This window comes from Neolamprologus brichardi, chromosome 11 (assembly GCF_056152115.1).
Source record: "Neolamprologus brichardi isolate AB-2024 chromosome 11, ASM5615211v1, whole genome shotgun sequence".
NCBI classification, from domain to species: Eukaryota; Metazoa; Chordata; class Actinopteri; order Cichliformes; family Cichlidae; genus Neolamprologus; species Neolamprologus brichardi.
Window position 1 is genome coordinate 15,463,046 of NC_142114.1, and position 21,427 is coordinate 15,484,472.

The 21,427-nt window shown below is 41.1% G+C and overlaps 1 protein-coding gene across 2 annotated transcripts; it reads right to left on the reverse strand.

Annotated features, from left to right (window-relative positions):
- Window positions 1–2: 2 nt before the first annotated feature.
- abcb4 (ATP binding cassette subfamily B member 4) lies at window positions 3–15,227 on the reverse strand. 2 transcript variants are annotated; one of them, XM_087848194.1, is made up of 28 exons: window positions 14,935–15,227; window positions 13,895–13,962; window positions 13,637–13,724; window positions 13,116–13,254; window positions 12,982–13,018; window positions 12,690–12,881; window positions 12,376–12,547; window positions 12,162–12,286; window positions 11,840–12,011; window positions 11,582–11,695; window positions 10,380–10,490; window positions 10,164–10,289; window positions 9,608–9,811; window positions 9,357–9,527; window positions 8,912–9,073; window positions 8,640–8,816; window positions 7,985–8,131; window positions 7,795–7,899; window positions 7,441–7,518; window positions 7,205–7,288; window positions 6,932–7,135; window positions 6,727–6,827; window positions 6,502–6,642; window positions 4,523–4,679; window positions 4,241–4,438; window positions 3,507–3,713; window positions 1,257–1,403; window positions 3–957 (listed from the first exon to the last, which is right to left on the reverse strand). In XM_087848194.1, the coding sequence occupies exons 1-28, from the start codon at window positions 15,001–15,003 to the stop codon at window positions 751–753; spliced, it is 3,903 nt and encodes a 1,300-aa protein (XP_087704320.1). In that variant the 5' UTR covers window positions 15,004–15,227; the 3' UTR covers window positions 3–750. The 2 variants fall into 2 exon arrangements, with proteins under 2 accessions (XP_087704320.1, XP_087704321.1); XM_087848195.1 differs by having other exon boundaries at window positions 4–957; window positions 14,939–15,226.
- Between the last annotated feature and the right edge of the window lie 6,200 nt (window positions 15,228–21,427).

Sequence of the window (21,427 nt, forward strand, 5' to 3'; positions counted from 1 at the left end):
CTTTCTTCAAATAAAGGTTATTTATTTGAATATAAAACATTAACAGTTACAAAGCAGCACATCCTCTAAAAAAAATAGAAACAAAATTACATTTTAAGTGAATTCCACAGAAACTTTGCAAATGAAAATTAACATTTGCGTAGCATTTCCCAGGCTTTAACTGCTCAGGCACTTTGGTCCTCCAACTCAATCCAAGACGCTGAATTGAGTCTTAAAGATTTTACCCAAAACTATTCCAGACAGTGATGATCCCATCGTCAGAGACAAAACCACAGTGCATAGACAAACGAACAAAGAGGACTGGTCATTGAATTTACTTCTTTAGCCCGTTTAAAAAGAAGAATGCAGCCATTTTTAATTCCAGTGTTCTCCCTACAAGTAAAAATATCTACCTCAAAGGTCACTTTTTCTACTTGCACAAAAAGGCTCTTTAAAAGCCAAATCTACCGCTTAGCTAAGCAGGAAAAGTACACATTAATCAACTTTTATCCACCAACAGTGAGTAAGCAAAAAAAAAAAAAAAAAAAAAAAAAAAAAAAAAAAAAATCTATTTTACCGTTTACATCTGCACCCCACAAATGTCAAAAATCTCTTGTGGGAAGGACAGTCACAAGTGACAGCCAATCAGAATTCAGATTTATACATTTAGGTTTAAGCCACAGGAGCCACTGTCTGAATCTGCATGGGAGGAGTGATGATCTAAGGCACCAGTGTTTAATCCAGAACTCTCAAGATTATGGACACTATGGGTTATTTGTCACCGTGTCCCATCTGTCTGTTGACAAGCATGTGGTAGACCCCCTTCTTTGCCAGCAGCTGCTGATGCGTCCCCTGCTCCACCACGACTCCTCCCTGGAATACAGCAATGCGGTCTGCGTTCTGGATGGTGGACAGACGGTGGGCCACGACGATGCACGTCCTGCCCTTGCTGGCCTGGTCCAGAGCCTCCTGCACCACCTACCGAGAGAGCATGGTCTTATAAGAGCTCCTACTATGAATGTTTTCAGCACTAAAGATGGTTTCAATTTAAACCAGAGCTGTCATCTTTATCAACATGGCTATTTTCCTGTGTTCCTCCCATCATTAGGTTTAATGTGAACTCTCTCAGCCCAACATTTCCCCCAGTCTGAGTTTGTTCCCATTTTCTTGTGTGTGGATTTTAGCTGCAGCAGTCGTTTGTATGAGCTGGTGACTACTCACCATTTACTTAATCTCCCTGACAAGCATTACAGGTGAAAATGGAAAGATGTGCTCACCATCTCGCTCTCAGTGTCCAGCGCAGAAGTGGCCTCATCCAGGAGCAGCAGTTTGGGGTTGCGGAGGATGGCTCGGGCTATGGCTATTCGCTGCTTCTGACCACCTGACAGCTGTGTCCCCTTATCACCTGCCTGCGTGTCATATTTCTGCTCATGGAAAAAAACAAAACAATACAATGAGAGGGCATAGTTGTGTTACTATAGATTGTCAGAACTATACAAAGTATGGATCCAATCACTCACAAATTTCTTAAAAAGTGTACTTTGAGGTTTAATAATAATTGCTACATTTATTGCCAAGTTATTAAAATGCTGGCAGGAAATCATTTTCACATGTAGAATAACACATTCATCTTCAGCTGGCCTCCTGCATGATTACCATTCACATTTGTTGACTGATTATAAGGCTTAATGATACAAGCCCTCCAGTAATCAGTACAGATTCCTCTGGTGTCTTGAATGGGAGAGGTGGTAAACCACTTCACTGGGATTGTCAGGTGGTCACTGTCCTCAGTGTTACAGTGATTTTATGCCCATGACACGTAATGTGCCCCCTTCTGCTATCACCCCTTAATGTCCCAGCCTAGCTGTACTCCTGTCTCTTGATCCACAACCAGCTGCTGCTTCGTTCAGCACCCTCAGAGTGACTTGACTGCTCGTTGAAAGGCCTGCCCTCACACCCCCACTCTCTGTAGGAGCTTAGTTGTAGATTTAGCAATAAACCCTTTACACCCAACCTCCACCTTACTACACCAATTGTGTTCTGTCTGAGCTGCCATTTCCATCCCAGTTATGCTTTTTAACCTTCAGGTGGAAAAATAAGGCACCACCAAGTTTGTTTATCACAGCAGTAAAAAACACTGATCAAAGGTTTTTCAACAAAGGTTTTTCACAAAGGCCTCTTTAGGAGACTTGCATTGTTTCTGTAATTACCTTTGTACACCATTTCGCAATTTTTAATTTTAGCTGACTAATGGTCCCCTTTACAGCATCTCCATCTGACCTATGAAGCCTTATCTTTACAACATCTTAAAGAAATCCGGGGGAAATCACACCAACCTTTCATCTACAGCTTTATCATGACAAAATATTTCAGGTCCACGAGAGTGGAATAAATGTTACTAAACCCAACCTCGTCCCTCTTGGGGTTAATGTAGTTGAGCAGAAACAGAAAGGCACGAGACCTTTACAAAAGGATGGAGCTTTATTCAATGCCAAATAACAACAGTTGCTCAAAGCACTTTATATTGTAAGGTAAAGACCCTACAATAATACAATACAGGGCTGAAAGAATTACTCAAAGATGACTCGATACTGACAGCAACCACAACAGTTTGTATAGTGCTTTTTACTTTTAAACTAATGTTTGAAGATTTTAAATTGGTGGCAAGATCCCAGATCTCTCAAAAACCACAGACCAGCATCTAGTCTACAGTTCATCAGCAAAATGCTTTGAAACCACCACATTACTATCAAGTTTCAGTCTGCCTCCTGATCAGAGCACTTTAAAGTCTCAGCACTGACCAGTTAACTGCTTGTCAAATACAAGCAGCAAATTCAACATTTTAAAGGACGTAAAGAGCAAAAGAAATGCCAGCTGAGCGATCTGGATGACGAGTCTTAAACACTGTATCGAAGACATTTTGGAAGTTTCAAAGTTAAATTGATCTTCGTTTGTTTCTAATGTGAAACCATCACATCAAAAACCAGCAGTACTGAGAGAGCATAAAACAAACTTGAAGTGTATAGTTAGCTCCAGGCAATAAATCAATGATTTCTTGTAGTCATCTATTATCGGCAGCAGTGTTGCCTCTTACGGTTACGTTTTTTTAATCTTCTTTAGATGTTTATCATCATGTGATATGATAAAATTCTCTGGAGTAGGTGACACTCATAGGGATCATTTTATAGCAGCCTGAATCAGAAAAAGCATAAAGTTGAGACTCATTCTAAGGCTTTAGGTTTTGAGGACAACACAAAGACATCCTGGCTGTACTAAACTTCCCTCACAGTAAAACCCTGTGGTAGCTGGGCAGAGGCAGATCTAGGCAGCTTTGTGAAGCATTGAAAACAAAGCTGGACATCAGAGTCCACCTTTGGTTAGATTCAGTGTTTCAGCCTACTTTCTTTCTGTAATCCTGACTCTGCTTTTTTTGACCACCTCTTTATCCACCCAGTCTGTTTTACTGACACTGGATTTGACCCTTATCTTTACATAGAATGTTCTATAAAATAGTATAATGACATTACCAGTGGCAAACCCTCTATGAAGTTGTGAATGTTGGCTGCTTTGGCCGCTGCCTCTATCTCGTCCATGCTGACTTTGCGGCTGTTGTCTCCATAGGCAATGTTTTCAGCCAAAGAGCAGTCGAACAGCACGGGCTCCTGGGAGACTATGCCTATCTGGGACCTCAACCAGTGAATGTTCAAGTTTTTGGCATCAGATTTGTCCAACACCTGAAGGAGAAAGAGTAGCACAAATAGGCTTGCATGCTTTGGCACCTGGACCGAGCATTCATTTGATTGTGCAACATCATTTTAATCACCAAGCCCTGAAGGAAATGTCTGATTTGTTAATGGCTAAAAGCTTGTTTAGCTGAAGAACTTGTCACTTCTTACTTAAAGTTAATATTGGTTTTACATTAATTCTGAATCAGTGCAGAAATTCAGTTAATAAGTTATTTTGCCAGAGACTTTTTTTGTTTTTTTAAAGTGACAAACACAAACGTACTAGAAAACCTGCAATGTGCATATGATGTTCAAAAACACCAACAGGACACGAGACAACAGGCACACTATTCATTTCCCTCCCAACCAGATAAATGTTTATGCAGTAATCCAGATAACAGATCCTGTTACATGGACTTCATATCAGCAGAGTACTGGAAAGCACTGGCCAGCTAATCATTACCCAACTGTCAGTAGGTGAAGAGGCATCAGTGTGAGGTAGTGCACAGAGCGTGGGCGTGCAGTTGTTTTCTCACCACTTTCCCATCCAGCGGGTCATAGAACCTCTCCAGCAGCTGGACGGTGGTGCTCTTCCCACAGCCGCTGCTTCCCACCAAGGCCAGAGTTTCTCCCTTCTTTACACTCAGATTCAGCCCTTGCAGGATGGGTACATCAGGACGTGAAGGATAATTAAACTTGACCCTCTCAAAGGTCACATTACCATCAAATTGGTCCTGGAAGAAAAGAAAGAGTTAGAAATGTGGTAAAATATCACTTTTCTAAAGCTGTGTTTGGTGCGCGGGCTTTGCGTCATGTACCGGACAGTCTCCGTCCTTTGACAGATTATCAATGGCAGGCTCCTTGTTTAACAGCATCATGATGTGGGCAGCAGACAGTTTGGCCTTCGCGTAGTTTGGAGCGAAGGAGTTGACTTGACCGACGGCCATGGCACCAAACAGAACGGCTGAAATCACACTGGGAGAGGAAAGTTAAACACATTAGATTCGCTGTCATTGGGGTGTAAAACAGGATTACATAAGGCTAAGCTAACACGAACCTACGATATCTGTGTGCCCAGCATGTTTGTAATCACTGATAATCTTAAAGATGAGTTTGTGCTGTTCGGTCCCGCCGATAATGATGAACCGACTGACGAGTTTATGCCTACAACAGCTGTAGTCAGAAGTTTGCATTTACTCATCGTGGGCATGAATTTAATGGTAATCTTTTGGCCTTTAATGTTGCGTCACCACTTCGCCAAGAACTGGAAGAAGACCCAAACCATTAGTGTGAGATGAAAGGGAGCTGGTTAAGGTGTTCAAGAACAACCCAGGAACCACAAAGTCTGAAGCCTACCATGAACTGGAAACTACTGGAACACCAGCACCACTGTCCACAGTTAGATGTGTTTTACATCACTATTGACTGAGAGGGCACCAATGCCTCTGCTCAAAAGTCAATACCTTTGAGCTCGACTGAAAATAGCACACGCCCATGTGGACAAGCAAATGTCTCTTGGAGAAAAGTTTTCTGGTCAGACAAGAGAAGATTGAGCCATTTACCCACCACGACAAAACTTTGGAAGCGTAAAGTTGAGGCTTTCAAACCCAAAAACATTAGCACTGAACCAGTGTGGTGTTGGTACCATCATGCTCCAGGGCTGTACTGGCAGTGACAGCATTGATATTGCATAAATTGGCTGGAATGATGAATAAGCAGAACCACCTCCACATTCAACTCCATCTCGAATCAACAACTATATGGTTGACCAGGGCAATAATACCAAACACACATTAAAACTGGTTTAGAAAGGATAGAGCAGGTTAACACCAAATTAATGACACGACTGTCCCGAAGCACAAACCTCAGTCCTATTGAAAACTTGTGGATTATTTTTGCTTTCCTGGCACAGACCTGAATTTAAGCAAACTAAAATGGGCTCTACCAATCCTGCCAAGGAGTGATTAAATGATGCCAGAGGCTCGTTGATGGTTACCAAAGGGGTCTGGTTGAAGTGCAAGTTTCTAAGGCACATTTAACCAAACATTAGTGGGGTTGTTTGTATATATTGGAGCCTGTGTGGATCCAAAATTCACTTCACTACAGTAATGCTGTACAATCATTCCATCCTGGAGAGTGGGAAAAAGAAAAGCTCAGACAATAAATCAATAAAAGCTCAAAATTATACTCATGTCCACGATGAGTGGATGTTACTTTTGTCCACAACTGTAAATACAATAAATGAAGGTCTAGGTGTGTTAAAATGACTTCAAATTTGATTTGTGTTCTGTTGCACCAACAAATGTACAAGTCATTTTCAACAGCACTGAAACATTTAAAACAAACAAACAAAAAAAACCAACAATCCAAGAAATCAGGAAGGGGGCATGTCCCTGAAATTTCCTAAAAACTAGTATCCAAAATTATATTTTAAAGATGCTACTGCTTCGTCTTCCTAACTTCAAAGCAAGGCAGCCTCAGTTGGGTGTACAGTGTTCATTAAGAGGTAAAGAGTTCATATTTTCTTCTTTTATGGACTCTGAGGCTTCGGTTTGCCATGAACTTTGGACTTCCCAGTTTATGCAACACAATATAAATGAAAGCAGTGGCTCCTCCCAGCAAAAGAGTCTAATGTATTACCACACAGTGTACATTTGAAAGCCACCCCAACCCCCCAAGCTGAGGCTCTTCATGTGCTTCTGACTAAGATAATGATTAACAGCCACATGAACAGGTTCTGTCCTGCTTTGTTTGGATGTTACCATGAAGATACAAGCCAATGTCTCAGTTCACTCACAGAAAGACCCCTTCGACATTCATCCTTCCCACTATAATGAGCCAAGCACCAAAACGGAAACAGGCCGCATAAGCAAAATAGATCATCGCCTGGGAAAAGGAAAAGGTGAGGCCGTAGATGTGTGCCATTTTCTTTGAGTTTCTGTAAAAACATGAGAAAGGTGGCATCAGAACCTAAAGAGCGTATAATTGAGCAATCAGGTCCCTGTGGTACAAATTATCGTACTTGTAGGGCACATCGAGGTTCTCCTGATACAAAGCTTCAAACTTTTCCTCTCTTGTGAGGCAGACCACGGTGCGGATGTTCTCGATGGCCTCTGTGGCAATCTGCAGAGACGTAATGCAAATATCTCATGAGTTCAGAGTTTCAACAGACTGAGCCGTGAGGAATTTTTACTTTCACTCTGGCACATCTCGCACCCAATCCTCACCTTTCCAGCCTTCTCCAGCTCCTTTTTGTCTTCAGCAGCGTGTCCTGCGAGCATCTTCATCTCAATGGCTCCAGCCACTGCAATGATGGGCACCAGAGACAGGAGCAGCAGAGTCAGCTCCCAGCCGTACACAAAACCCAAAATCAAACCGGTGCCCATGTTGGCGAGGTTCTGAGCGAGCGTGGCCATACGCACGCCTGCAGCCTAAATGGATGATTTGACACTTTAGTGTGAGCCTTTGGTAACCGTTGGCCAGCTGTTGTTGAAGCTTACCCCCTGCACTTGGGCTGCATCTGTGGCCAGTCTCGTAGTGAGCGCACCAACACTGTTTTTTGGTTGGTCAAACCAGCCCAGATCCTGCAAAGGAGATTTGAAGGAAGCACTGAAGGACCTGACCAGCTTTTATTATGGCTGCCATGTAGATAATCGGTTCACTTTAGCCACCAAGGAAAATGTATTTTTCAACAACATCCTCCCTGCTCTCTCATTTGACTTTGTCACTTACATACCTGCCTCATCATGGACTTAAAGGCCCTCAGTCTGAGCGTCAAGGTGAGGACCTCTCCAGATTTACCAAAACAGAAACCCTGTTTAAAAAAAAAGACAACAACAAACAAAACAAACAAACAAACACAACCCCCCCATGAAATTAGCACACGTGTCACATCATCCGCATGTGTTGTCACATCAGCATCCTTTCAACTTGTGTGCACTCTCCTAAAGTTTGACAGGGACCTGTGTGACCATTTCCCTTTCATTTTTAACCTTTTTATTTACACTGTTATATCCTGCTAGTAAGTAGAGTTTACCAAGGTTTACCACAAACCCTCTCCCATCAACCGCGTGCGTGTGCGTTTGCATACCTGTAGAAACATGGTGACAAAGGAAACTGCTCCAATAGCAGCAAACATGAGGGAAAAGAAAACTGATCTTTGTCTGACAATGTCTTGGTCCGGTTCTGCAAACACCTGAGGGGAGATAAAAAGATGAAGCTTTCTACAGCTGCTGAAAACACCTCCATTCAGCATGAACATGTTATCAAGAGTAACCTACATTGATGATCTTTGAGAAGACGATGGCAAACGCAGGCTGCATTCCACCATTGATAATGGCACAAAGGGTCCCCAGCAGAATGTATGGCAGCTCTGAAGTGTTCAGAGCCATCACTTTGAGGAACGACACAGGGGGAACGTCTTCATCCTGCAGACAGGAGGAAAGATTAAAAAGGCTTTTAACGCAAGTGGTGAATGAATGGTGTGTATAAGTAGATTCTCAGCATGAAAATGATCCCAAACACATTGCTAATGCAGTAAAAGCATAGTTGATAGAAACATACAATAGATCATAATCAGTCTAGGGAGCCCAAACCAACATTATCGGATCAGTGTGGGATCATCTTGACAGAACAAAAGGCAGCAAACATCCAAAGAAGAGTTTTGAATGTCCTTCAAGAAGCCTGGAGAACATTTCCTGAAGACTACTTAAAGAAACTGCCTTAGAAAATAAATTGCAGCCCCAAGTTTTAAAATAAATAGTACTGTATAATTCAATTATTACTTGGCAGAAAAAGTAAGAGGTGTGAACACTCATCCAAGTGAAAATAACAATAATAAAATTTTTTTTTTTTAAATATTTTAGACTAAGAATAATTTTTTTCATATTTACTTCACATTCCTTTATTGATAGAAGGATTTAGGTGTTTGCTCACCTCCAAGTTATCACTAATCAACTTGTTCTTTTCCTCTTTGTCTCCTTCTGAAGTTTTAAAGGATGCACCTTTTGTGCTCTTCCTCTTGAAGAGAGAAGACTCAGACAACGACCTGATTCCTGGGCTTCTCTCATCTGCAGACGGCTCATGCTCCTCTTCCGCATTTTTCTGAAACGTCTTCAGGAGGAAAACCACAAATGCAAAACAAACAAATAAAGACTGGGTGCTGTGGAAGTTCCCATCTGCTAAAACTGCCTGTGTGCAAATATTACCTGCATGGAGACCAGTGTTTGGTAGACTCCCTTTCCTTCCATCAGCTCGCTGTGAGTTCCCACCTCTACAACCTTGCCATCTTTGAAGCCAGCAATAACATCAGCGTTTCTGATTGTTGAAAGGCGGTGAGCCACGATTAGTGTGGTTCGACCCAACCGGACCTGCACACGGGCAAGTTTGTGTGTTACACCGAGTTAAATGTTACTAGCATGCTGCTCTGATGTGAGGTACACAAGCATTTAACATAAACTTAAATGATTGCAGGAGGGTAGGTTTATGTGCACTGTGGCTCAAATCCACCATCCATGCAGGAGACATTTATACAAGACTATGAATCAAGTCAGATTGCTCCTCTGGACATGAGTTAACATTTCTGCTCTGTCTTTATTTTTTTTTTTATTACAGTGGTCTTGAAACAAGAATAAAATAACCGTTGATCCGTACCTTATCAAGCGCCGCCTGCACAATGGTCTCACTCTCAGCATCGAGCGCAGATGTGGCTTCATCCAACAGGAGGATTTTGGGGTTGCGGACTAAAGCTCGGGCGATGGCGATCCTCTGCTTTTGTCCTCCGCTCATCTGAGTCCCCCGATCTCCCACCAGAGTCTCAAACTTCTGCTCAACACAGAGTCCAATGATTAGCAAGTGGTGATCAATCATTTACAGGGACAGAGGAATTGTAAGTGTTGCCCTACATCAGGTAGCTTCATAATGAAGTCATAAGCGTTTGCTTCCTTGGCAGCTTGTTTGATCTCCTCCTGCGTCACGTCGGTTCGGCCATATCGGATGTTCTCTGTGATGGTGGTGGCGAAGAGGATGGGCTCCTGGCTCACCACCCCGATCATCTCCCTCAGGTGTCGGACGTTAAGAGAACGAAGATCGTGACCGTCAACAAACACCTGCATGGACACACAATACTCAGTTTACACCGTTGTGTAGATTCGCTGTTTCCATTTACTGGTTTATGCAGAGCCCTTTATACACAGAAGCCATTTAACAAAAAAATAATATAAAAAATTCCACATAAATCAGTTTACTGTATTTAAGCAAACAGACTCAATTTTCATAAGGAGTGTCCAAAATAAGCAAAGTTCTTTAAAAGAAATCCACTTTACATCTACTTAAGGCATCAAGTTGTTGAAATTAAAAAGGACAATAAATATAAAGGTCTGATTTCTGAACGGTTAAGTCTACACAGGACTGATCTGATTTGTACATCTTGCACTTCAAAGTACTTGAGGTCCCACTTACGTTTCCTTCCTGAGGATCGTAGAACCGCTGCAGCAGCTGGATTGTGGTACTTTTACCACAGCCACTGCTTCCCACCAAGGCAAAGGTCTGCCCCCTCTTCACAGTCAAGTTCAGGCCATTTAACACCTACAGACAACATGAGTTCGGGGATATAAAAATGTCCGCATGCTATTTTAGCACTTTAAAGTTGAGTATACAGCGGCTATGAGAACATACTTTGATATCGGCCCTGGAGGGGTAGCTGAAGTGGACGTTCTTGAACTCGATGTCTCCTTTGATGCATTCAGGTTTGTAGCCAGCCTCTGAATAGCTGTCGATACTGGGGACCTGTCGAGAAGAGAATCAAATATGGCAGCTTTCACTTCTAAGAGGCCAAACTAATACAGCAGAACAGGGCTTATTCTTTTCATAACCTCAAAGAAACAATGGGAGGAAATGCTGTTAGCCCTTCAGTTTCAGCTGAGCACATTTAGAAAGCACAATGTTTATTTTCACAGCGCTTTGCGTTTTCACTGCATCTCCTGTTGCACAGCTCTGTTATTCTCCCTTTTGCCTTGCAACTTACAAAAGCTGAGCTCTGTTTTGGCAGAATTTGACACTTATGTCTCACCTGGAAGCCTCATCCTTTACATTTCACCCTTGAACATAAGAATAAGTAGTAGCCACAATACAAGAAATGATTTCAGTGTGAAAACAGGTAAAACAGAAGTGACTTTCAAAGGCTTAATATCCTCCCCTTCAAGTTTGGAGCAAGGAACACGTTTCAGAGAAGATCCCATTTGTTTTGCTTGAGGTTGTGTGCATTTTCGTTTGTGTGCAAACAAAAAAGTGCTGCTCAGCCTGCAGTTTTTCAGATGAGGCCATCCTTTATCTGCATTTCTAAACTAGCATGAGTCTGTAGTCATACACAGAGACAAACACGTGCAACAAGCTAAACAAAGCCCCGTCCCAGAATAGCAACAGGCAGGAGTTGACCCTGCAAGCCATCCTTCAAGTGGCTCAGTTAAACAGACTGGTTATGTTCCAAGCTTCTGTGGCCATAGGAGCCCCTTTTAAATTCTACTAAAGCTTATTTCACAAAACACTATCCACCATCTTCACAGTGTCTGCAAAACTCATGATCATACTCGAGTTTTAATTACTTTTTGGAAATGAGTCTGATTCAGCGAGTGGAAGAAATTTACAAAAGCCAAGGCTGTGCAACGTCAACTGAATGACCTGCGGTGTCTTCAAACAGCAGGAGCTCCAATTACAGCAAAATCCAGCTCCAGGTTGCTGGCAGCATCAAAGCAGCTCACCGGAGCACCACCGTAAAGCAGCATGTTTGGTAATACAAAGTGACAACAGGGCAACAACACGAATGGGTGGAAAAAAAGAAAGAAAAGTAAGCGTTGAGTGAAAAACACTGCACTTCTTACGTGATCAATGATGTTGTACACTTTATACGCAGCTCCCCGAGCACTCGCAAAGGTCTGGATGTTGGGAGAGGTCTGTCCCAGTGAGAAAGCGCCAATGAGCACAGAAAAGAAGACCTTTTAAGAAAAGAAAAGAAAAGAAAAGAAAAAAAAAGAAGAAAAAAAAAAGAAGGGAAAAGCGCACTGTTGTTAGCCACAGCAAAAACCTCTAACTCACGTGCATGTTTATTCTACAAACTGACAGGTGACAAATCTACTCACAGTGAGTACGGTTCCAATCGTGTACTCGTCACCCAGGATGAGTGTACTGCCATACCAGAAGGCCAGAGCATAGGACAGGTAAATAAAGAGGAAGGTGACACCCATGGAAAGGTTAGCAGAGATCGCCTTCTTTATTCCCATCCTCTTAGCATCCTCTAGGTTCTTATGATATCTAGAGTGCAACACAAAGAGCACAGTTAGGGGCAAATATAGTATAAAATACATTTTTAAACTCCACAAACAGTGGATTTCTGCCAAGGCTGACCACATCTGCACAAATAATGCCATTTGAGGCTGTTGATAACGGTTAAAGACACGACACCTCTCGATCTCCTTCTCTTGACCACTGAAGGCAAACACAGTCCTGATTGAAGAGATCACCTCCTCGGCTACAGCACCGGCTTTAGCATATGCAGTCTGCTCTTTACTGGTGAACGATGTGAGCACCTGTACACAGACAAAAGGTGGTGATGCATACAGAGCCCAGGGTGTTTTAAGCATCAGAAACACAGGGATAAACTTCTGCAGCAGCTTACCATACTGAAAAGAGCAGCAGAAATGCCAAGCACAGGGCTCACAGCCAGGATGACCAGAGTGAGCTTCCAGCCTTTGCTCAAGCCGATGATAAAAGACACAACAAAGCTGGTGAAACCCTGGATCAGCATCCCCACCTTGTCACCGATACCTTCTTGGATCTTATAGACATCACTGCACATGCACATATAAACATCAAGCTCCAGTTTTGAAAAGTCAGATACTTTGAAATACAAGTGACAGACACACTCATCTCTAATTAACACACAGCACTGTGGGACCTTTAAAAATCACACACTTCTCATCTGTTACCCACTCTGTGAGACGCGTGTTGAGCTCTCCCGTCTCATTGACGTCAAACCAGCCAATGTCTTGCCGCATGATTTGGTGGAAAAACAGGATGCGGATGCGTTTGACCTGCCGACCAGCTGCCAGGGCCCAGAGGGCCACCTGTAGGTAGGCTGCAACCAGCACCCCAGCTCCCATGATGGAGAAGTATATGGCATGGCTGGGAGAGGACAAGTGACAGATGCGGTCTGATAAATCTGCTTCAGTCAGTCTCTCCGCCTGATGAGGCAGCTATGAGGTGTCAGGCCATGATGTCTTACCCAGTCATTTCCTCTTCTAAGGTTCTGTTTGTGGAATCTGGGGACACAGGAAGGAAGAACAAAAGAGTCATTTTACCCCTTAATGATTATTGCCGTGCTACCCATGTGCACACAAGCCTGCATCTGAAACTCACTGGGGAAAGTCTGCTGTATGAAGCTGTCCGTCATGTCGCCGAAGACAATGCACATGAGTGGAAGCACTACGCCGTTTGCCATTGACATCACCGTCCCAGCTATAATCATTAAGACATCCCAGCGGTCTGCAAACCTAAACTGCACACAGAAAAAAAATAATAATTTGAGTGGGAAAAAGCAGCTTTCATCTCCTCGCTGCAGGAGTCTGGTGGAGTTCACTGAAACAACGGGAGGATGTGCCTCACTCCCATCCTCTCCAGACTTCCCCATTCAGCACACACACCTTGCTGTTATGCTTGTAGGAATTTACAGTCTTACAAGGATAACTATAAACAGTCAAACCAACTTAAAACACTGCTGCTTCCATTTTGTCTTCACATGCACACACGCACACTCCAATAAAGAAAAATAATTTGCACACCAGAAAATAAAAAAAGATAAAAATGAGTCTTGAAAAGAAATAAGTGTATAACCTGTTTTTTTTCCTGGCAGCAGGTGATTAGTATGAAGATGAACCTACCACTTTGATGGGGCTAACCATGGGCATCTTAGGAGGCTTCTCCTTTTTCTTCTTCTTCCCTTTCTTCGAGTCATCTTTTTCAGTCTCCCTGGAGAATTCATAAATGCCATGATGTCAAATATCTCCCAAGCACCGATTTAAAAAAAAAAAAAAAAAAAAAAAAAAAGGAACTACTTTAGGAGTTTGACTCAAGTCAAACTGTCACGTAATTAGTAGAAAGGTGATTTAGAATCTAGAGTCTTCTTTTTTTTTTTTTACCCTGTATTTCCATTTTGTTGGGGTTTGGCTGCAGACATTTCCATCTGCTCCCTCTCCATGGCTGGGTCCTGTCAAAATAAAAGCCATCCCATAAACATGCCTTCGCCCTTTGGAATACATTAAGCCTGCAATAAAACACAGTCTGCGAAGTTAATCCTTTACAAAACTGAAATTTGAGGAATTTGAGGGGTGGAAAAAGTCAAAGTACAGTAAGTCCGTGAAAACCGGGGTGCAGATATTCTGCCTTTTGGATGGATTTGAAAGAAAAGAAAAAAGGGGCCCCCTCCCCCAACAACAGTTAGTCTTCTTTAACCTCCTAGGACCTGGCGTCCATATATGTGGACATCACATTTTTGGTTATTTAGACCAAAATACTCAATTTTGCTCTACAAGGGTCTGATATCCACTTACGGGGACATTATACTGCTACTATCAAAAATTTAAACAAATATCCTCATATGTGGCTCTCATTTTTCTTAAAAACAAAAATAAGGTAAAAAAAAATAAAAAATAAAAATCTGGTAATTCTTTGTTTTTACATTCATCGGGCCCCAATTAGCCAAAATATCAAAGAGAAATTAAAAATGCATGCCGTGGAAGAGTTCGGGTCTTAAGAGGTTAAATATTGAAATGATATAATTTGCTTTAAGGAAGTTGCTTAACGTACAAGTAGAGCATTGTGGTAAAAGTATAAACCATTCACTTATCGATATAATATATATATATATATATAAATAATTTTAAATTTGTTTTACATTTCCTTTCAAGCAGCTTTGAAAATGGCAACAGTGTAAAGAGCTAAAACATTGAAAAAATTAATAATTTTACCATTTAAAAAAAAAATAATAATAAAAATAAAAAATAAAAATCACATGTTAAACGAGTTAACACGTTTTTAGACACCGACAGTTTAACACAGCGGTTTTATTTCCAGCACCGTCACCACCGCCTCTGTCTCTGACATGGTTCAAGTATAAAACCATCGTCGTGGCTCTCAGTCAAATAAAAGCCAAATAAAATGTGTAGAAAAGAGTACAGACCCACCGTTTTTCCCCGCTGCTGTTCTTCCCTGCTTCTCCTCTGCTGACAGAGGTGTCGACCACGCGCATAAAATCGCGCACACTTTTCCTCTTCCTCTTCCTGCCTCACGCTCTCTGCTCCTCACGTGGCTTTAGGACGTCTAAATCGATGGGAGAACTGAAGTGTTATCCCCTGATCAGAGAAATGACTTATGAACGTCTCTTTCTTCTTCTTCTTCTTCTTTCTTACATATGTATTGGCTGTTGGCAAACAAGAACGTCTCTTTCCGTCCTGCTGTTTCTTTTTAAAGGCCGGTTGTCAGAATACCGGACGGTCGGAGGGTGTCATGTTTGGAGAACAGCCAATTATTGACCGCTGTCTATCAGCAGCTGTGAGGGGGCGTGGCTTCAGGTGCTGAAGTTTGTGGTAAATACCGTGATAAATAGTTTGTTTTATTGTATTTTTTATTTATACCAAGTTAGTGTACAAACTGACCATGAAGGCTGTAAGAAGGGCAGTGATTTCACTCCACTTTGTTGTGATCTTAATTATTTTTTTAATTTTAACGTTATTTAGTCTTTTGGGACAGACCAAAGTTTCTTGTTACATAAGATAAGATGAGATGCTGCGATAAGATGTGGTATTTCTTTAAAAGGAGTGACTGAGCAATGATTGAGTGGTGGCCTTGTTTGATAATTGAAGAAAATGAGAGAGGGGCGGAAAGTTAGTGATCAGGAAGTCAGAGGATTACAATTTCCTTTGTGGTATCAATAACTCTGAATCTCAGAGTTAAGTGGTCTTAAACTTTTGATTGGGACTGTATTTAATAATCGATTAGTTTCTTCTGGATGGATTAAGAATGCTTTTTTTCCCGCATTGCAATGCATCACAATTGTAAATCATTATACGATTAATTGTGTCAGCTCTATTAGATGTAAGATTGTATATTTTCTTTTGAAATGGGCAGTTTGCAAGGAAAGAAGGCTAGTCTACACCTAGCATCTGAAGAACAACATGCAAGACCTTCAGCACATTGAATCCAAAACCTGTTCCAGTTCCTCAGACACCGTCAGAGACTGTTTTGAAAGGCCTCTACTATCAATCTGGATAAAAAGAAACTTTGCCAACCACTGCAAGTATCAAGTGTTTTAAATTTTGTTTGACTGTTTAATATGCACTTATTTGTTTTTGGTTGTATTAAGTTTGATAATAATTAGATCAGTGCCTTTTTTAGTCATTAATTTGATTATTAAATATTAACTGTTTAGGGCAGCACGGTGGTTAGCACTGTTACTGCACAGCAAGAAGGTCCTGAGTTCAATTCCACCATCAGGCCGGGGTCTTTCGTGGAGTTTGCATGTTCTCCCCGTGTTTGCGTGGGTTCCCTCCGGGTACTCCGGCTTCCTCCCACCGTCCAAAGACATGCAGTTTGTGGGGATAGGTTAATTGATTAATCCAAATTGTCCATAGGTGTAAATGTGAGTGCGAATGGTTGTCTGTCCCTGTGTGTTAGCCCTGTGACAGACAGGGCGTACCCCTCTCGCCCTATGAAAGCTAGGATAGGCTCCAGCGCCGCGACCCTGAAAAAGGATAAGTTAACTGTTAACTGTTTAATTTAATCATTATCTCTACTGTTTTTTGTTTTTTTTGTTTTTGTTTTTTATGTTTCTAGCAAATTATGACAACAAGTCAAAGAATGTAAGTTTTATACCAGTTAGTCTATTATGTTTATTGCCTCATTTGTTGGACCTTAATTTTTTTTTAGACGACATTCTGGCTGCAACAGCTGCCAATAATTTCGTGTAAATATGAACTTTTGAATAAAAAGGCATGCTTTGTATTATACAGCTCTTCTGTGCTTTGTCAATAGGAGACAGTAAACAAGCTTATTAAAATGTATTTTAACCGGTTTACTTTATATTAGTTTTTTATTTCAATGTAATAATTGTACAAAAACCAAAGTTCACTGTGAATTTTACATTTATCAACAAGTATAGCGTTATATATTTTACATTATCACTATTTTCCACGGTGAAATTCTGGCAACCACAGCTGCCAGTAATTTACCGTAATATTCAACTTTTTAGGCATGATACCATGATACCGTATTATTTCATACAGTTTCACTATATTTAACAAAGTAAGACTGTAATCAGGTTAACGGAATGTCTGTTGTTTTCACATGAATTTATGTTTAAATTCAGTCATTTACTGTAAAAAATAAATAAATAAATAATTTACTGTGAAATTTAAGGTTACCAAAATAGGATACCGTTTTGTGTTCTACATTTATAATTTATTTTTCACGGTGAAATTCTGGCAACCACAGCTGCCAGTAATTCACTGTAAATTCTACAATATTTTTTTTTACAGTGTAGGACAAATGGGACTGGAGTTGTTAAACAGATTGTTTCACAAAGTCTTGGAGAGTGAGAGGAGAAGGAAGAAGAAGGGTACTGGTACTGATTTTCCAGAACAAAGATGATGTAGTATATATATGTGTGTGTGTGTATACATATATGTATGTATGTGTGTGTATGTTTGCAGGTGTATGTATTACTTGTACATATCTTTCTCGTGTAAATGTACTTCATTTCTTTCAACATGTAAATTAATCAGAACGTTTTTTTGTATGTAATTTGTATAGTATTTTTTCTCTCTTATTTTCTTTTCTAAATGTATTTGTATATTGTTCACATGTTGAAATAAATTACCAATCAATACACATGGTGAAATGCCAAACTGCCTTTCATTGTTCTTGTAACAGTGACAATAAAAAGCTTCTATTCTATTCTAGTAACTACAGAGGGATAAAGCTGACGAAACATACCATGAAGATATGAGAAAGAGTTGCTGAAGTTATGTTAATAAGAGAATTGACAATCAGTGAGCAGCAGTATGGCTTCATGCTGATAAAGAGTGCTGCAGATGGATGGATGAAGTATAGAGACAGTTAGAATGAACTGCACTGTGTGTTTGTGGATCTACAGAAACCATATGATAGGATGCCAAGAAAGGAACTGTGGTATCCATGAGTAAGTCACAAGTAGCAGAGATGTATGTGAGGGTGGTGCAGGACATTCAATTCAATTCAATGTTATTTATGCAGCATCAGATCACAACAACAGTTGCTTCAATTCACTTTATATTTTAAGGTAGACCCTATCATAATGCAACAAAGAAAACCACAACAATACCCCTTATAAGCCAGCGCTTTGGTGATAGTGGGAAGGAAAAACTCCCTTTTAACAGGAAGAAACTTCCAGCAGAACCAGGCTCAGGGAGGGGCAGCCATCTGCCGATACCGGTTTCGGTGAGAGAAGGAAGACAGTTCAAAAGACATGCTGCGGAAGAGAGCCAGACATTAATAACAAGTAATGCAATGCAAAGAGGTCTATTGGAGATTATGTATCGGAATTTCAGGAGCAGGACCAAGCCTCCAAACTCGCTCCTTCCGGTTGTCATCTATATAGGTTCCTCCAGTTCTGCAAGCTGTTCATTCTCGTTTACGTGCCCCACCCTCCCGCCCTCCTTGTTCTCAATTCTTTAACTTCTTCATTTCTATTTAGTGCATGGGGATCTGCCAGGCTGTGGAGCCATCGCCAGTCCCCTTTGGGGCCTTCCCCAAACTGCAGCTCAATTCATGTCAAAGCATTAATTTTTACCTACGAAAACGCTGTCAAACCCAAAATGAGGACGTGGGCCCAGCTAGTGAATTTACACATAGTGAGTAAGAAAGGTGACTAGAGAAGAGACATATAGGAGGACAGTGAGATAGTGGCAATGTCTGCTGTAGGAGTTGGAGTTCAAGGCGAGGTTGTGGACAGACTGACAGATGAGGTCAGGTAGGAGTCTCTGTGGACTATGATCTGTAGTGAGAGCAGATAAAGGACAGCCTGGAGAGGTGGAGGTATGCTCTGGAGAGAAGAGGAATAAAAGGCAGTGTGAATGAGAGGGAGCCAGGTGTAACAGATGCAGGGTGTAAAGATTAGTGAAGGTGGATGAGTTTAAATACTTGGGTTCCAAAACAACAGACAGGAGAGGTGAAGAAGAGAGTGCGGGCAGGGTGGAGTGGGCGGAGTTGAGTGTGAGGAGTGATTTGTGACAGAAGGATGGCAGCAAGAGGTAAATGGAAGGTTTACAAGATGGGAAGATGTAAGATTAGAAATGGGTACATCACAGAGATGGCTCAGGCCGAGCAGTTTGGAGACAAAGTTAGAGAAGTGAGCCTGAGATGGTTTGCACACGTGCAGACGAGGAACAGTGTATATACTGGACAAAGGATGTTGAAGATGGAGCTGCCAGGCAGGAGGGACTCCAGGATGTAGTGAAGGAGGATATGCAGAGGATTTTGTTTATTCTGCAGTCACATATTTATGCTGAGGTTGAGTGATTTACAAACAGTTCTCTTGTGTCTGCTAAAAAAAATATTTCAAATGACCACAATGACTCCGCTTTTGCTAGTTCTAATGAAACACAGTCAGGCAGCACACTCTCATTTCATCCTTCGCTTCACCTTCAGGGAAACCAGAGCAGCAGCAGCTCCCTCTGCAAATCATGTGACACAAGCTGAGCTCATACTGCGAAAACTAAAAGTTAATCCAAGAAGTCATTTCTACTGATATAACTAACTCTCAGCAACACCTGCATCGCGTGACCTCCATGTTTACATACAGTAGCTGCACATTGTGTCCTCTAACCTTTGTGTTTGGTAACATCAAATGAACGCTAACAGGAAATATCTGATGTCATATCTATCATATTTAATTTTTAGTTATTATTCGTCACTGGCTCTCTATCGTATGAGCCCATCGTTCATGTTTCCTTCCTGTGATTTTAACACTTTGTCTGAGTGTCACAACAAAACAGCAGCTGAAAACAAACCAAAGCTTTCTAAGGTGGCTGAAGTGAAGACTTGATTCACACTGTCCTCTCTCACTAGGGTTAAGTGCACTCTGATCTCAGGTATCATTATGAACAGTAATGAACCTCTGCAGGTAAAGCAGTCCTCACGAGCGCATATGTTTTTGAACTTTCACATTCCCATATTTTAAATTATATGGATTACTACAGCAGGTGAATACAATTAGACAAGAGACTTTTTTCAAGTACATAAAGAAGACAAGAATCTCTGTCAGTCAGCATTTTCACAAGGCTCACCTGTTCAAAAATCTTTCCAGGTGAAGCTGGTGAAGATGTTGAAGATATTGTGCAAAGATGAGACATCTTAAATGCGAACCAAATATTAGAGCAACAATATATCTGAGATTCATTCATTGATTCCTCTACTGTGAGCTAAGAACAAGAAACTGAGGCTACAGTTCACACGGGTTCACCACAATCAGACAGTGGAGTAGAATAGAGTGGAAGCACGATGCCTGGTCAGAACTTGGTGTAAACAACATGAAAGAATAAAACCATCCTGTCTTATATCAGTGGTTCACGGTTATGGTTGAGGTGATGGTGTAAAGTGTGGGAGTATTTTCTAGGTGACTTTGTGCTCCTTAGCAGCAACTAAACTGCAGATTCTCATGACGGATGCTCAGCCAACAAATCTGAAGCGGCTGTATGATGCTGTCATTTTGATATGGATTGAAATCTCTGAGGAATGTTTCCGGCACCTCATTGAATCTCTGTCATGAAGAATTAAAGCTGTTCTGATTAACCACCTGCTTTATCTTGTGAACCTGAGACAAGTCAGGACAAGTTCCCCAAACTTCATATAAAGTAGTTAAAGTTACACCAGATACTGTAATAAAATGCTCATTGAACTCTGATCATTTATTCATTTATTTTCCTGATAAAACACAGAAACACAGAAATTCTCTCTCAGTGGCATGGAATTATTTCAGGATAATAATACTCTACAGTCTAATTCTTAGTTATCATTTCATGTGTGAATTTTGCCTTTATTTGTGCAGCTTATCATTTCTCATTTTATATTGTGGTTATATAAAGTCAGTACGTGTCAGAGTTCAGTATTCAGGACTGGTAAGTCACGGTATAATTTCACAAGAGACACGCGAGCGATTAAAATCTTCACTGCGTTAGCCTTAAAAGGTCTAAAATGTTAGTTTATTTGTTTACACTCACATCACATCCATGATTTCATTTCCTGTTAAACTTTGACTTTGTGTGACTCACAGATAAAGCGCCATAAAGACAAAGATTTCACAGCATGGTGTCTCCTCCCCCACCCTTCCCCAAGAAAATACAAAATATACCAAAGGAATATAATTTATTGTTAACAATAAACTAAACAATGGTAAACTCAAACTTGTGGTTTTACCAATGTTTAATTTGTAATTGCGTCAGTAAAATTTTACATCAGAGATGGAGAATTCATTTATCTTAGCAGCAGTGCAGGTATGAGGCATGAGGGTCATGTTTACAACAGTGTCACATTGTATCCTTTTAAGGCACGATCTGCTCTTTCCTGATAACGTGGTTTGTGGTTTATCATAGTTTCAGTTCACATGTTTAAAAAGTGCAGATGCTTGCTTTGCAGAGGTT